This window comes from Callospermophilus lateralis, chromosome 3 (genome assembly GCF_048772815.1).
Source record: "Callospermophilus lateralis isolate mCalLat2 chromosome 3, mCalLat2.hap1, whole genome shotgun sequence".
Classification (NCBI taxonomy): Eukaryota; Metazoa; Chordata; class Mammalia; order Rodentia; family Sciuridae; genus Callospermophilus; species Callospermophilus lateralis.
Window position 1 is genome coordinate 37,082,744 of NC_135307.1, and position 15,454 is coordinate 37,098,197.

A 15,454-nucleotide genomic window follows, 5' to 3' on the forward strand; every position below is an offset into this window, starting at 1 on the left:
GTGATGACCCCAGTGTCCCAAGGTGGAAGTGGGTTAGGCTTAGGCTCTTAGGTATGTGTGTTGGGGGGTGAACTCAGACCTACCCTGGACTTGGATTCTTCACAAGTCAGTGTGGATGGATCTGGGCTGGGCCTGGACTCCTGTGGTAGTCTGGTGGTTGGAAGAGTCAGTCCTGTGCCAGAGTCTGGGCTCTGGTTGGTGCCTGCTGGTGGAGAGGTTGACACAGGCCACCTATGTGGGCACGTTTGCATATATTTGTTGGTGGATTGTATTTGTTCTCCTGTGAAGAGGCTGTTTAATTCCTTGGCCCATTTTGTAATTGGATTATTTGTTCTTTTGGTGTTAAGTTTTTTGAGTTCTTTATATATTTGAGGATTAATACTTTATCTGAGGTGCATGTGGTAAAGATTTTCTCCCAGTCCGTAGCCTCTCTTCTCACTTTACTGATTGTTCTTTTGCTGAGAAGAAGCTTTTTAATTTGAATCCATCCCATTTATTGATTCTCGATTTTACTTAATTTCCTTTAGGAGGATTGTTAAGGAAGTCAGATTCTAGGTTGACATAATAAAGATCTGGGCCTATTTTTTTTTTTATTAGGTGCAGAGTCTCTGTTCTAGTGCCTAAGTCTTTGATCCACTTTCAGTTGATTTTTGTGCAGGCTGAGAGAGAGGTTTAATTTCACTTTGCTACATATGGATTTCTGGTTTTGCCAGCACCATGTGTTGAAGAGGCTATGTTTTCTCCAGTGAATATTTTTGTCACCTTTTTCTAGTATGACATAATTATATTTATGTTGGTTTGTCTCTGTGTCCTCTATTCTGTACCGGTGGTCTAAGAATTTTTAAATCTCCTCTCTGATGTCTTCTGCTATCCATTGTTCATTCAGTAAGTTATTATGTATTCACCAGGTGTTGGAGGAGCTTTTATTTTTTAATTTATCATTGATTTCTAGTTTCATTCCATTTTGATTAGATAGAATTCTGGTTAGCATTGGTATTTTTTGTATTTGCTGAGAATTACTTTGTTGCATAATAAATGGTCTGTTTTAGAGGCAGATCCATGTGCTACTGAGAAGAAAGTATATTTAGTTTTTGATGGATGAAATATATAAGTGAAACAGGCTTGGAGTAGAATATACCCAAGGGTATACAAATTGGAGGAGTGAAGGGGAGCCCAGTTCACTTCTCCTTTGTGTCTGACAGCTCATGTGCCCAGTTGGTGTAGGATGGGAATCTGAGTGCGGGGGGGATAAGTACACTTATAAAATAAACCTGGGAAGGCTGTGCCCCTAGTCTGCAGTGAGTGGAGGACCAGCCCTTAACCCCACAGTTGTTTTCCTTTGGAGCTCCTGAGAACCAAACTCACACAGAGATGGGCTACTGTCACGCCCTAGGGAAAAGTGGAATAATCTCTTGAAAGCAAGCCTCACCCAACAAAGGCCCTGAGGCCTCATTAGACCCCAATGCCACCTGCTGGAACTCCCCTCATAAAATGTGGCCAAAATTGTATCCTGGGAGGGGACTGAACAAGTCCAAATGGATGAAATGTTAACTGACAGAACATCCTAACCCATCTCAACTCACACTGGTGAGAAGGAAAGCTGAATCTTATATCAAACAGCTTCAATCTTAATCTGCTCCAATTGGCAACCATAGAGCAATACAAAAATGTCCAACCCTTACCATATCAGCACATACCTCAAGAAGAAACAGAAACAAAGATTGTTGGAAAGGGACAGTGACCACCCAATATGGTCAACTATTTTGACCATCTCAGTGGAGAAATTTCCTTCATTCCTTTGAGATTATTATTTGTTTATTTCTAATACTTCTCATGTGTTTATGTGTGTGTGTGTGTGTGTGTGTGTGTGTATGTGTGCATGCATACGTGTGAAATCTGGCTGTGCTGATGGTTAGGAACATAAGTATTTTTTTCTTTCATTTTGAGGATTTTCAATTATAATTTTCTGTAATATTATCTTTTGAGGGTTTAGGGTTTTTATTATATATTTTGGTTTGGTTTGTATTATTTTCATGTTTATTTCTTTTTCTCTCTTATCTTGTCCTACTAATGGCCAAATTCTATTTTTCTCTCTCCCTCTCTCCCAATACTTTGCTTCTTCAATTTTCCCTTGTCTCACTTAAACATCACATGCTACATCTCTTCTGTATTCTCTCTGTTCACTTTTTGAAACTGGGCAGTCCTTTCTAATTTACCCATGTGTTTTCTTTCCCCCAAAGTATATTTTTACCATCTTTCAAAACTAATTGTCTTATATAACTCTGGCCCCCTGTTGTTTTCTTTGAAGCAAAATATAGTTTGTGATTATTGTTTTAACAGTTAACAACTGCTGAACCCTCCATTTCTTAGATTAACGTTGGAGACATCACAGTAGGAATTGGGCATTTATTTTAATGCTGTGTATCCTTTACAATTATCGTTACTATTGCTTACTTTGCCCATTCTGTGAGGTTCTGGGAACCTATAGGTATACATAAAGTTCACAAGTTAGAGTCTTTGTTGCTGAACTAAACTCTACCAAAGACAATAAACTTTACTCCACAATTGGAATAATGCCACTCAATCTTCAGCTATCCTTTAATACAAAGAATAGAGAAGACAAAAACCAACACTAATAATTAGACTATGTGATTTCCACCACTTGAATTGGGGTGATCATCAATATACCAGATAAAATAGTAGATATTTTCAGTTAAATTCCTGATTTAGTTCATATATATTTAATATATATATATATATATATATATATATATATATATATATCTATCTTAAATGTATACTTATTGTATGTATTTTAAAATTATAATCTTTATATGTATTTACTAAACACATAAAAATATGTATTTAAATATATACTTAATACTTATATTTTAAAATATATTCTCTATATATTTATTCAATAAATACATAAAATGTATATTTATTAAGTAAATATATATATTTAGTAAATATAAATGAACTAGATCAAGAGTTTATTAAACATATGTATATATATATATAAGTTAGATAATGAATATTTATATATTTATTGTTGGTATTATTGTTAAATGCAAAAACTACCATTACTACTTAGGTGGCAAATAGTATTACAGACATTGAACAAGACACCAGATATTTATCATAAAGTTGTACATTTTCTCTTGAAATTTGTGTCATTCCTAGATTCTTGTCCCTCTAAAGGAGCTGAAAAGAGATTGGGACACTTCAAGAGCACAGAGTAGACATCTGGCAGCTGAGAAATATTCAGATCTCAACCAGCAACAGTGAATCTCCCTTCACACACAGTCTTTTCCTTCTGAGCCCTGACATTACTCTAATTCAAAGAAGTGAAGATACAAAAGCCCCAAACCAAAAACAAGGAACCAAGGAGGGGCTATCTGAGAGGGTACCGAGGTCTCACCCCTTGGCATCACACCAAAATTCACACTACCTCAACAAAAGAAGCCACTGATAGCAAGGTAGATGAAAACCCCCCAAAAGATGATAAGAAATAGATTATTAAAATATTCATTGAACTAAAAGAAGATCCAAGGAAGGAATCAGGGAGCAATTTCAGGAGATAAAAGAGAGCTTAATAAAGAAATAGAAATAGTAAAAATAAACCAAGAAGAATGCTTAGACATGAAGGACACAATTCATCAAATTAAAAGCACAGTTAAAAGCATCACTAACAGATTGGATTGCATAGAGAACTGAACCTCGATCCTTGAAGACAGAACTTCAGGAATTGGAGGCAAACCTATATGATCGTGAGCACACAAAAGTCAATAAAGGAAAAAGTATAGAAAATGTCCAGATATACAAGAATTCTGAGAAAACGTTAAAAGACCAAACTTGAGAATCACTGGGATAGATGAAATATGTAGTTGCAAGCTAAAAGCATAAAGAGCATTTCTAGGAGATAGTTCCAGAAAAATTTTCCCATATCAGAAACAAGAAGGGCATCCACATATAGTACACTTGAAGGACCCCAAAGAGACCTAGGCATATGAGGAGCTTGCCAAGACACATCATAATCAAAATGTCTACGATAGAAGTAAGGGAAGAGTATTGCAACCCACAAGAGAGAAACACCACATCACATTTAGAAGCAAACCAATAATATTCACTTCTGATTTCTCAATTCAGATTCTAAAATCAGGAGGAGTTAGATATTCCAAGCCCTAAAAGAAAACAAGAGCCAGCCATGGTTAGTATACCAGGAAAGCTTCATTCCAAATTTGAGAGGGAAATAAAAACTGTCCACGACAGGAATAAGCTAAAACAATTCATAAGCACGAAGCTAGCACTAAAAGAATATTCAAAGACAAATTGTGCATAGAGGAACTACAAAACAATCCCCAGAGCTCCAAATTAGAGGAGGTTCAGTTGAAAAATAATCCACTCAATGAGAATCAATACAAGAAAAATATAGCAAGAAAAAAAGCAAAATGCAGGAAATAATAAACACAAATCCGTATGAATGCTGAATGTTAAGTGTCTCAACTCCCCTTTAAAAGACACAGATTAGCAGAATGGATAAATAACATGATCAAACAATAGTCTGTTTAAAAGAGACTCATCTTAGAGGTAAGACATCCAGAGGCAGAAAGTAAAAGCATGGCAAAATAGACTTCATTCCCATGATCCAAAAAAGCAGGCTTGTGTAGCTATTCTCATATCTGACCAAGCTGATTTCAGCAAAAAGTAATCAGAAGAGACAAAAAAGGGTCACTACATTCTAGTAAAGATAACAATCCAACAGGAAAATATAACAATAATTAACATTTAAGCCCCAAATGTCAATATACACAATTACATGGAAAAACCATTCTACGAGAGTAAGTCCCACATAGACCCCAACACAATAATACTGATGATTTTAATGCACTCTTATCACCAATAGACAGGTCATCAAAGCACAAAATCAAGAAAGATATCTGTGAGCTGAACAACACTATAAATCAAATGGACCTAATGTACATATACAGAATATTCCAGTAAAAACAAATGAATTTACCTTTTTCTCAGTTGTGCATGAAACCTATTCCAAAATAGACCATTTTCTGATACACAAAGCTAAAAATCTAGGTAAGTATGAAAAAGTTGATAAAATTGCATGTTTCCTATCAGATCATAAAATCATAATGGAATGAGCCTAGAAATCAACAGCAAGAAAAATCATGAAAAACCCCATAAACACATGGAGATTGAACAATACTCTCTTATTTGGTGAATGAAGCAAAGCAGAAATGAGAATAAATCTCAAAAAATTCTTAAGAGATGAACGAGAATAAAGACATAACATATCAAAATCTCTGAGATAGTATGAAAGCAGTTCTAAGAGGATAATTTATAGTATAGAGGCCTATGTTAAAATATTAGAGAAATCCCTAGTAAATATGTTTATGTTCTACCTCAGGGCCTTAAAAATAAAGGAGCAAACAAACTCCAAATCAGTAGAGGAGAAGAAATAATTAAGATTAGAACTTAAGTCAATGAAATTGAGAATAAGAAAATAATACACAGGATGAATGCAATGATAAGTTGGTTCTTGCAAAGCTAAATAAGATTGACAAATTCTTAGCCAAACTAACCAAATGAAAGATGGAGAAGAAGCAAATCACAAGATCAGAGGTGAAAAAAGGAGATATTACTCTAGATCCTCTGAAATCCTGAGCATTAACAAAATGCAGTTCGAAAATGTATCCTTCAATACCTCCATAATCTGGAAGACATTGACAAATTTCTAGACACCTATGATCTGCCCAAATTGAAACAAGAAAACCTAAACAGATCAATATTCAGCAATGAACTTGTAACTAAAAGCTTTCTGAAAAATAAAAATCCCAGGACCCAATGAAAATAGCAAATAAAAGCTATAAGAAAAAGAAAATTCCAGGACCTGATGGATTCTCACCTGAGTTTTTCCAAATCTCTACAGGAGAATTAACACCTTTTTTTTTTTTTAATTATTCCATGACATTGAAAGAGGGGGACACTCCCAAATATATTTTATGAAGTCAGTATCATCCAGATACCAAAACCAGACAAAGATGCATCAAGGAAAGAAAACTATAAAGCAATATCCCTGATGAATGTAGATGCAAAAATCCCTAATAAAATATTAGCAAACCACATTCAAAAACACATAAAATTACACCATGATGAAATGGGTTTCTTTTCAGGGTGAAAGTTTGGTTCAACATATGAAAATCAATAAATGTAATTCACCACTTAATCAGAATTAAAGATAAGAGTGACATGATCATCTGAATAGAGGCCAAAAAGGCCTTTGATAAAATCCAACACCCATTGATATTAAAAATGAAAAACTAGGAATAGAAGATTACTTCAACATCATATAGACCATATAAAAGTATATGAAAACTGTTCAACATCTGTAACAATCAAGGAACTCAAATTTAAACTATGCTAAAATTTTATCTGCATTTTGGATTTGGAAACAAGCCCAAAGCCAACATCATCCTGATACTGAATGGAGAAAAACTAAAAACATTTCCTCTGAAATTAGTAACAAGGCAAATTTATCCACTCTACCAGTCCTATTCAGTATAACACTTGATACATTAACCATGGTGATCAGACATGAAAAGGAAATCAAAGGAATAAAATTAGGAAAGGAAGAATTTGAAGTATCTCTGTTTGCCTATAATATGATCCTATATGAAGAAGACTCAAAAATACCATAAGAAGACTTCTAGAGATAGAAATCAGTTTTACAATATAGCAAGATACAAGATCAATACCCATAAATCATTAGTTTTACTATATTCCAATAGTGATTCAGTTGAGGAAGAAATCATGAAAACAATCCCCTTCATAGTAACTTCAAAAAGTTAATCTAACTAAGGAGGGAAAAGTGCACAGCAATACAAATTATAGAACACCAAAGCAAGGAATTGAAGATGACCTTAAAAGATGAAAAAACATGCAATCTTCAATAGCAGAATCAATCAATATGATAATCAATATTATCAAAATGGCCAAAATACCAAGAGCAATATATAGATGCATTTCAATCCTCCTCAAAATATCAATAACATTCTTCACAGAATTAGAAAAATAATTCTTCAATTCAATTGGAAAAATCAGAGACCCAGATTAGCCAAAGCAATACTAGGCAAGAAATGTGAAGTATGAGACATCACAATACCTGAACTGTAATTACATCCAAAACTGTAGTAACAAAAACAGCATGGTATTGGCATCAAAATAGACATAGTATTGATAACAAAATAGATATCAAAATAGAAGGGAACAGAATAGAAGACCCAGAGAGATATTCACATATCCATAGCTGTCTGATATTTGATAAAGGCACCAAAAATGCCTCTTGAAAAAAGACAGCATGTTAAAACAAATGGTGCTGCTGCAACTGGACAGGTATCTGTAGAAAAATGAAATTAGACTTTTCTCTCACACCATGCACAAAACCCACATTGAAATGGATCAAAGACTAGGAATTAGACCAGAAACTGTACAACTGCTGGAAGAAAACATAGGTTCAATACTCCAGCAGGTAGTTGCTGACACCAACTTCCTTAATGAGACCCCCAGTGAATAAGGAAAAAAAAAAAACAAGTTTCAAGAAGTGGGATGCCATCCAACTGAAAAGCTTCTGCACAGCCAAGGAAATGATTATGAGTGTGAAGAGAGAGGCTACAAAACAGGAGAAAGTCCTGGCCTGCTAATCCTCCAATAGGGGATTAATATCCAGAATATACAAAGAACTTAAAGCCTTAACACAAAAAAGCCCCACTCCCACAAAGCATCCAGTCAATAAATGGACAAAAGAACAAAACGGAAGTTTCTCAAAAGAAGAAACACAATGGGCAACATATATATGAAAAATGTTCACCATTTTTAGAATTAGGGAAATCAAATCAAAACTGTCCTATGATTTCAAGTGACTCTAGTCAGGTTGGCAATGATCAAGAATATGAACAACAATAAATGCTGGCAAGGTTGTGGGCAGAAAGGAACACTTGTACATTGTTGGTTGTACTACAGACCAGTACGAGCACTCTGGAAAGCAGTATGGTGACTCCTCAAGGAACTAGGGATAGAACCACCATGTCATCCAGCTATCCTACTCGTTGGTATTCCCCCAAATATAAGAATCAACATACTACAATTACCTCAATGGTTATTGCAGTGCAATGCACAGTAGCCAAGTTATGGGATCAATCTAGATACCTGTCAGTAGATGAATGGAACAAGAAACTGTGGTATATATATTCAGTGGAGTTTGACTCAGCCATAAAAAGAATAAAGTTATAGCCAGTAATGAATGGAAATGGAGAATATCATGCTAAGTGAAATAAGCCAACTCTGAAATCCAAATGTTGAATGTTTACCATTTTATACTGAAACTAGAGTAACATTAAGGAAAGTTGGAGGGAGTAATAGATATTATAAAGAACAAGCAAATAAAATTAATTATGCCAATTAATAATTTGGCTAACTTTACTAATTAAATATAATTAATTAATATATTAGCAAAAGGGAGTCAAGTAAAGTAGATGAAGCAGAATGGGAGAGAAGAGTTTAGATGGGAGGTAAAAGAGGAGAGTGAAAATTTTGGCATTATGAGCTGAGTTGATTTTCATGTATGTATGAGTTTGTCAGGATGAACCCAGTTACAATGTTTCACTGTAAACCTGCAATAAAAAAAATTAAAAACGATTAGAGAAAGCTTCCATTTTCCAAGCATACCTAAGCCGGCCTCTCTTGGTTCAATTGTGGGTGTGGCTAGGCCTCAGTAATAACTAGGGTTATTTTTCATATTGACCCATGCTTAAAGTCAGACTCCAGATTTCAGAAAAATGTGAACTATGATTCGTGTCTGAGTTTGTGTACATGCCACAAAGTTAAATCAGGACAGACTTTCTCACACTGTGGTCCTTCTTCCCATCTTCCTCCTGCCTCCTGGGAGGGAATGCTCTTAGCACTGACAGACTATAAAGTCTCTATTTCCTCTAGATCCCATAATCAGCACTTCTTGAATCTGCTGTGATAATATGCTCAAAAACTGTATCATGTAGCATCAGGACAATTCAAATAAGTTTTTTTATCTTGAAAAGAAGCTGCCTGTGATTCTTGTAAATTTTAAGCTGAGATGCAGGCCAGGAAAGCCACAGAAACACCACATGGATTCCATGATGACTGCTGCTTTGCAGAATGTTGCTTCTTTCCTGTTACAGAGGCAGGCTGTCTCACATAGATGGACATTATAGTCCAGGGTACCAATCAGTGAGTTCTGTCCCAGAGGCCAGACTGTCAGTTGTGGCCAAAAGGAAGTGCCTGCAAGGGATCAGGCTGCTGAGTATGACCTGTCTTTGTTGAGCTCAGCTCAGGAGCAAGACTCCTCTGCATGAGGAGGACTGATATGGTCTTGACCCAGGTGAAAGCTCTGGACTAGATTTCTGAGGACTTTCTCTGCTTCCTGGTCCTTCATGAATGGGGGAGAAGTGAGCTAGTGCTCAAGATGCATCAAGGATGAGAATTTGGTGAACAAAGATAGAAAGGGTGCTTGGATCCTCACAGGATTCCAGGGAACCTGGACATGGGTGGTGGAGAGAAGCTGGCTCAGACTAAGATGAAAAATTTTTGAGATTATGGGAGGATGCGTTCTCAGGAGACCAGGCACTGCACTGGACTCTGGACCCACAACAGGACTATGACAGAAACTCAAGTTGCATCCGGGGACACTGAAAATTCTTCCTGAATGTCTTCATGCTTCCAAGCTGCCAGTTGTGCTGACTTGGAGAGGGAGCCCTGCATGAACCACACCTTTCCAAAAGGCTCCTATGGATTACCACTAGGGTGGGCATTATGTAATTTCCTTTCCAAATATGGGTTCTTTTGTATTGTGTTACTGGCCCTGATGTAGGGTGGGTTAGGAATGTAGGTACAGAATGAGGTAAGATGGCACTGAAGGAATGAGTTTTGTCTTGAGAGGGTCCTTATTCCTGGGTAGCTTAAACTCAACCTGTGGCAGGAAGCTGGCATTGGGACAGGTCATTTGGAGCTAGTATCAACACAGCATGGTTTTATATTCTAGATGTGGAAGATGGAGTTTGCCTGAGGGGAAGCATGTAAGGAATCATAAATGTAAACAGATCCTGCTGGACATGCAATCAGAACCTTACAGAATGTTATGCTGGCGAATAAAGGAGGAATCCATCACTTCTGTTGCAGAGATGGAAGTTTATTAAGAACCTGGCAGTCTCCCCTTGCTCCTCCACCCAGTGCATTTTGGGCCTTTGTTCAAGAGAAAATGAATATCAATTCTGAAGGCCTCTCAGTCTTGTCCTTGGAGTTTGAATGATTTCATTGTTGTTTTAATCCAGCGAAGAAAGCTTGAGATCCTGTTGTAGATATTTGGAAGTGTCCCCTCAATTTTCCCATAGGACACAATGCCTTGCGCCACATTTTTACACACAAGAGGACTTCCTGAATCTCCCTGTGGACAGAGAAAGGCTGCCCTTAGCTAGTTTTCTCCAAATCCCACACCACCCACTCCCCAGGTGTGTATGGGCACTGTTAGAGGGCTGTGTGTGTGAAATCAGGACCAGGGCAGTCCTCATTCAGTTTGGGGGGCTCAAGCCTGACCCTGACTATTCTTCCCAGTTTTACTGATGCCTCTCCTCCTTCAGTAAGTCTCTTTCCATGAAATGACCAATGGCAGTCAGTCTCCACTGATTCCCAAGGACCAGAGACTGAATTGGTGAAAGGCTGAGTACATAGGGGCATAAGTAGTTCCCTTTGCTCTGGTTCTCCTCAAACTCTGCTGTGCCCAAGGCAGGGAATAGCCAATGCAGGTGAATTTACCTGAAGACCATTCTTCTTCTCTTTTGGGTTCCCCACACAAATCTGGGTGGTGGAGTCATATGGTCTTTTGAAACGAGAGAGACATTCCTTGTCTTTTTTGGATTTCAAGCTGTACCTCATGCAGTTTTGTTGTGGATATGTTTTGGTCAATAGGTCCCCAGCCGGCTAAAGAGCACACCATCCCTGGTGTAAACTGGGAATGTACTGAGGGTAACTTGAGGAGGCTCACCTCAGCAGTCACCTTGGCCTTCTTTTCCAACTAAAGGCAGATAAAGGGAATTTTGATCAACCAACAGCTCCAGAAAATCCACAGAGTCATGGGGACAAGTGAAGGGTTGAATTTAGAAATGAATAATGGAAACAAGGCCATGAGGATTTAACCTTCTAGGATTAACCTGTGTAAGACTCAGTGGAATGGTATGCCTTACTGTTGAGAGCCACAGCCGAAAGAGCCCCAGCAAACTTCCAGCTGCCAGCAAACTTCCAGACTGCTGGTTGATGATTGGCTCACAGCGGCCCCAGCAACATCTAGCTGATTGGCTCCTCTGCGATGATGCTCATTGGAGATGCTCATTGAGCTGTTTCCCTGCCCTTTCAGACTGCCAGCTGATGATTGGCTCACAGCGGCCCCAGCAACATCTAGCTGATTGGCTCCTCTGCGGTGATGCTCATTGGGCTGTTTCCCTGCCCTTTCAGACCACGGAGCTGCTCATTGGGGGACTTTTTTGGCTCCACCCATGCAACCCAGCCAATCGGCCTCAAGAGCAGGAGGATTGTGGGAGGTGGAGAGGCTGGTGGGTGTGAGAGAGGCTTGTGGGAAGCCGGTGGTGGCAGTTGGGCTCTGAGGGTTTTTTCCTGAGGAGCTGTTTTGTTTGGCGTGTGTGGTTCTAAAAATAAAGTTAGTTTCTTTTGACAAGTGGCTCCTGAATTATGCCCAGCCAGACTGCGGCACCTTACCTGAAGTAACATGTCATTGAATGACTTTCTTTTAAAATATGGATGGGGGATGACTTTTCTTATAGGGATGACCTGCTGGGTCATCTCTTGCTCATCAATATCGTGGGCTCCCAGGATGACAGTGATGGATCTGTTCCTAGAGCAGACAGTGAAGTAGAGTCATAGGGGATACAGGTCAGGATCCCTGAAGGAAAATGCTTTGCGCAGGGCAGGGCAGGTTGGAGTTGGGAGAAGCTACATGGGAAGACAACTCTGGGCTGAGTATATCTTCATTTTGATTCCTGGCAGCCAGGGTTGGTGCAGGTCCTGGAGCGTTGTAGTATGCTCAGTCACGTACAGAACATGCACAATCATGTAAAGAGACTCTCTCCAGGTGAGACTCTGAATTTCACACAATTGCACTCTGGGATCTGGGGCAAAACCTGCCTCCTTCCCATCTAGCCTTGATCCATGTTCTCCTTTTGTATAACAAGCCACCTACACTGACCTGCTCCTCTCTCCCCAGAGCTTTCCTGCCACCATGGTCTTCATGTATTCAGCCCCAAAAGAGAGGATTCCCTGTGGGGTTTTCTCTAGATGTGTGAACTTTCCTTTTCCATCACTTGGCTGCTGTCAGGACAAAGTCCTCACGCACAAGGAAACACCCACATTTTTTTTGTTTTCTCTGTGATATTGATCCAAAGATATGCTATGTAGGGATGAGAATGAGGCATGGCTTCCCGGCCCCCGATGATTTTGCCTGAAAGAAAAGTTCTGACCTGCCCTTGGTGCTCATGGATCCAAAGGCTGAAGAAAGGAGACTGGATCAACTCCAGGGAGGGAAGGATTGAGTGTGGTGGTGTTACCATCTAGGGGTGCAGGGTTCATTGGCCTTGATCAGCAAAACAGGATGCAGAGAGAGCAAGAAAGCAGCAGGTTTATTGCAAGAGCAACAGGCAGATTTCTCTGACGATAATGTCCCCAGAGCTGGGAATCTGGTGGGAGAGTTTCTCTTGTTCTTTTATGGTCTCTGAAGTTTACCTTCTCCTCACTATTATTGATTGGTGTCCCATTTGTACCCACATCTCTTTTAGTTTTTCTATTGGATCCCCTACTTCAGAGCATAAGCACAGAAGTGTCTGTCTGATAGGTCCCCTCCATTTTCCCAAAAGCAGGAAGTTGACCTCACCAGAAGACCCTCTCCATGCTCCTTTGTTCTGGCCCTGCCCCTGGTCTCCTCACTTGCCATGTAGCCCTGGCTGCTCAAGCCCTTATACATGTCCCTAAGTAGCCAGCAGCAGCAAACATGGGGCCCTGAGTGTTTGTCACGCAGCATTCCTGGCTTGAAGAGTGACCCACAAGACTCAGATACTCCCTCTGACCAAGAAGAGGGCAGTCCTTGCTCTGTAATTCCTGCTTCAGACATCAATGTTGACTGACAGGATTTGAGTTTGGAACAAGCAGCAAAGTCCCTACAGATCCTGGTCAGTCCTTTCTCTGAAGTGTCCCAGAATCTTCTTTCCTCTCATTTCCCCCTTAGTTCCCACTGAGCTCCTACTGGGTTCTGCACATAAAGTCAGGATGCTGAGTCGTGTTTTATATTTGTCTGCTGGAGCCAGACACCAAGTAGGTGCCCAGTAAAGATCGTGGCTGTGTGAGGGAATAGCTCCTGAGAATCATGTGGCTGAGGTTTGGAGGGCAGTGCTGGTGAGATTGTGAGCACCAGGGACGATGGGGTCTGACAAAGCCATTGTACCCATCTGTAACTGAAAATGACCTGAGAGAAACTGAGGCTAAACCAAGGCACACGTATCTGTTAAGGGATGAGAATGCCTACAAGTCTGAGATCAAATGGGTCCTTGGCTGCATTCCTGTGCAGTGTGAGAATGACAGAGTTTGGAAGAGCAAGTGGAGATTGAGGTTAGATTTTAAGTAATTTAGAAAATTAGTGAACTTTACCTTGATTACAGAAGCTATCCTTTTGCATTTCTGTAATTGCTATCATTCAGTAGCATACTTTTTAGTCTACAAGTATTAGAGTGGCTGGTATTTTTATTATATATTTGATTCCTATTTCATTTCATTATGATCTGATAGGATGGAAGTTATTATCTGTATTTTTTTTTGTATTTGTTAAGAGTTGCTTTTTGGCATAAGATACCTTCTATTTTAGACTAGGATCCATCTATTGCTGAAAATAAAATGTATTTAGTCTTTGATGGACAAAATATTCTCTATATGTCTGTTAAGTCTAAATATTAATTTATTTTTTAGTTCTATGTTTTCTTGTTTTTAGTATTTATTTGGAGGATCTATCCTGTGGTGAGAGAGATGAATTAAAGTCACCCAGTATTATAATGTTGTGGTCTCTTTGCTTCTTGAGATTGAGAAGGATTTGTTGGATGTACATAAATGTTTCATTGTTTGGGGTATAGATATTTACAAATGTTATGTCTTGTTGATGTATTGTCCCTTAAGCAGTATGAAAAATGCTTCTTTATGCTTCTGATTAAGTTTGGCTTGAAGTCCAATTTACCTAATATGGGGATAGAAACCCCTACTTGTGTAGGTGATCCATGTGAGTGATATGTTTTATTCCCGTACTTTCACCTTCAGTCTATGGATTTTTTTTTTTTGCTTATGAGGTGAGTCTCTTGGAGACAGCATGCTGTTGGGTCTTTTTTTTTTTCAATCCAATCTGTCTATGTCTTTTGATTGATGAGCTTAGGCCATTTGCATTCAAGGTTATCATTGAGATGTGATTTGTATTCCCATTCATTTCTTGTTTTTAATCTGAATTAGTTTCTCCTTTGATTGACTATTCCTATAATGTAATTCCTCTGTTTGCTTGTCTCCCCCCACAGTTTTTTTTTTCATTTCTCTTTCATGGAGTATTTTGTTATGAGTGTTTTATTGTGCAGGCTTTCTAGTTGTGAGTTCCTTTAACTTTGGTTTTTCATGGAAAAATTTTTTTGTCTTCAAATCTGAAGCTTAATTTTGTTGGATATGGGGTTCTTTGTTGGCATACATGTTCTTTCAGATTTTTGTATGCATTATTCTAAGACCTGGCTTTGAGGTGCTGGGTTGAGAGATCAGGGATCCATGTTGGTTTTCCTCTAAATATTACCTATAATATTTCTCTTGCAAACTTTAGATTCTATCTTTAATCTGTATATTAGTGTTTTCATAGTAATGGTAACATTATTGGTATGTTGGAAATTTGTGTATTTGGAGTCCTATTTGCCTTCTGTACTTGATTTTCCATTTCACTTTTTAGGTTTGGAAAATTTTCTGATATTATTCCATTGAGAAGATTGTGTTTGTGTCTTTCATTTGTGTCTCTGTGTGTTCATCTTTCCCTATAAATCTTAAATTTGGTCTTTTCAGGTTATCCCATATTTTTGAAAGTTCTGTTCTTGGCCTCTTAACATCTTTTCTCCACAGTTTACTTTGTTTTTAAGAGTATATATTTTGTCTTTGCCTCAAACTCTGTCTTCCAAGTGATCTAGTCTTTTTCAATTAAATATTTCTTCAATTAAATTCTCTTTAAATTAATGATTTTTTTCAGTTAAAATTTTTAATTTTTTAACTTATTTCTTTATTTTTAGAATTACTGCTTTGTTGTTTTTCAGAATGTTCATCTCTTTATTCAAGTTATCTT

At 38.3% G+C, this 15,454-nt stretch overlaps 1 protein-coding gene across 1 annotated transcript; it reads right to left on the reverse strand.

The window, feature by feature from the left end:
- Positions 1-10,327: 10,327 nt before the first annotated feature.
- LOC143394612 (mast cell protease 3-like) lies at positions 10,328-12,662 on the reverse strand. Its single transcript, XM_077109058.1, has 4 exons — positions 12,463-12,662; positions 11,815-11,950; positions 11,087-11,116; positions 10,328-10,489 (listed from the first exon to the last, which is right to left on the reverse strand). Exons 1-4 carry the CDS (start codon positions 12,660-12,662, stop codon positions 10,328-10,330), a joined length of 528 nt encoding a protein of 175 aa, XP_076965173.1.
- Positions 12,663-15,454: the final 2,792 nt, after the last annotated feature.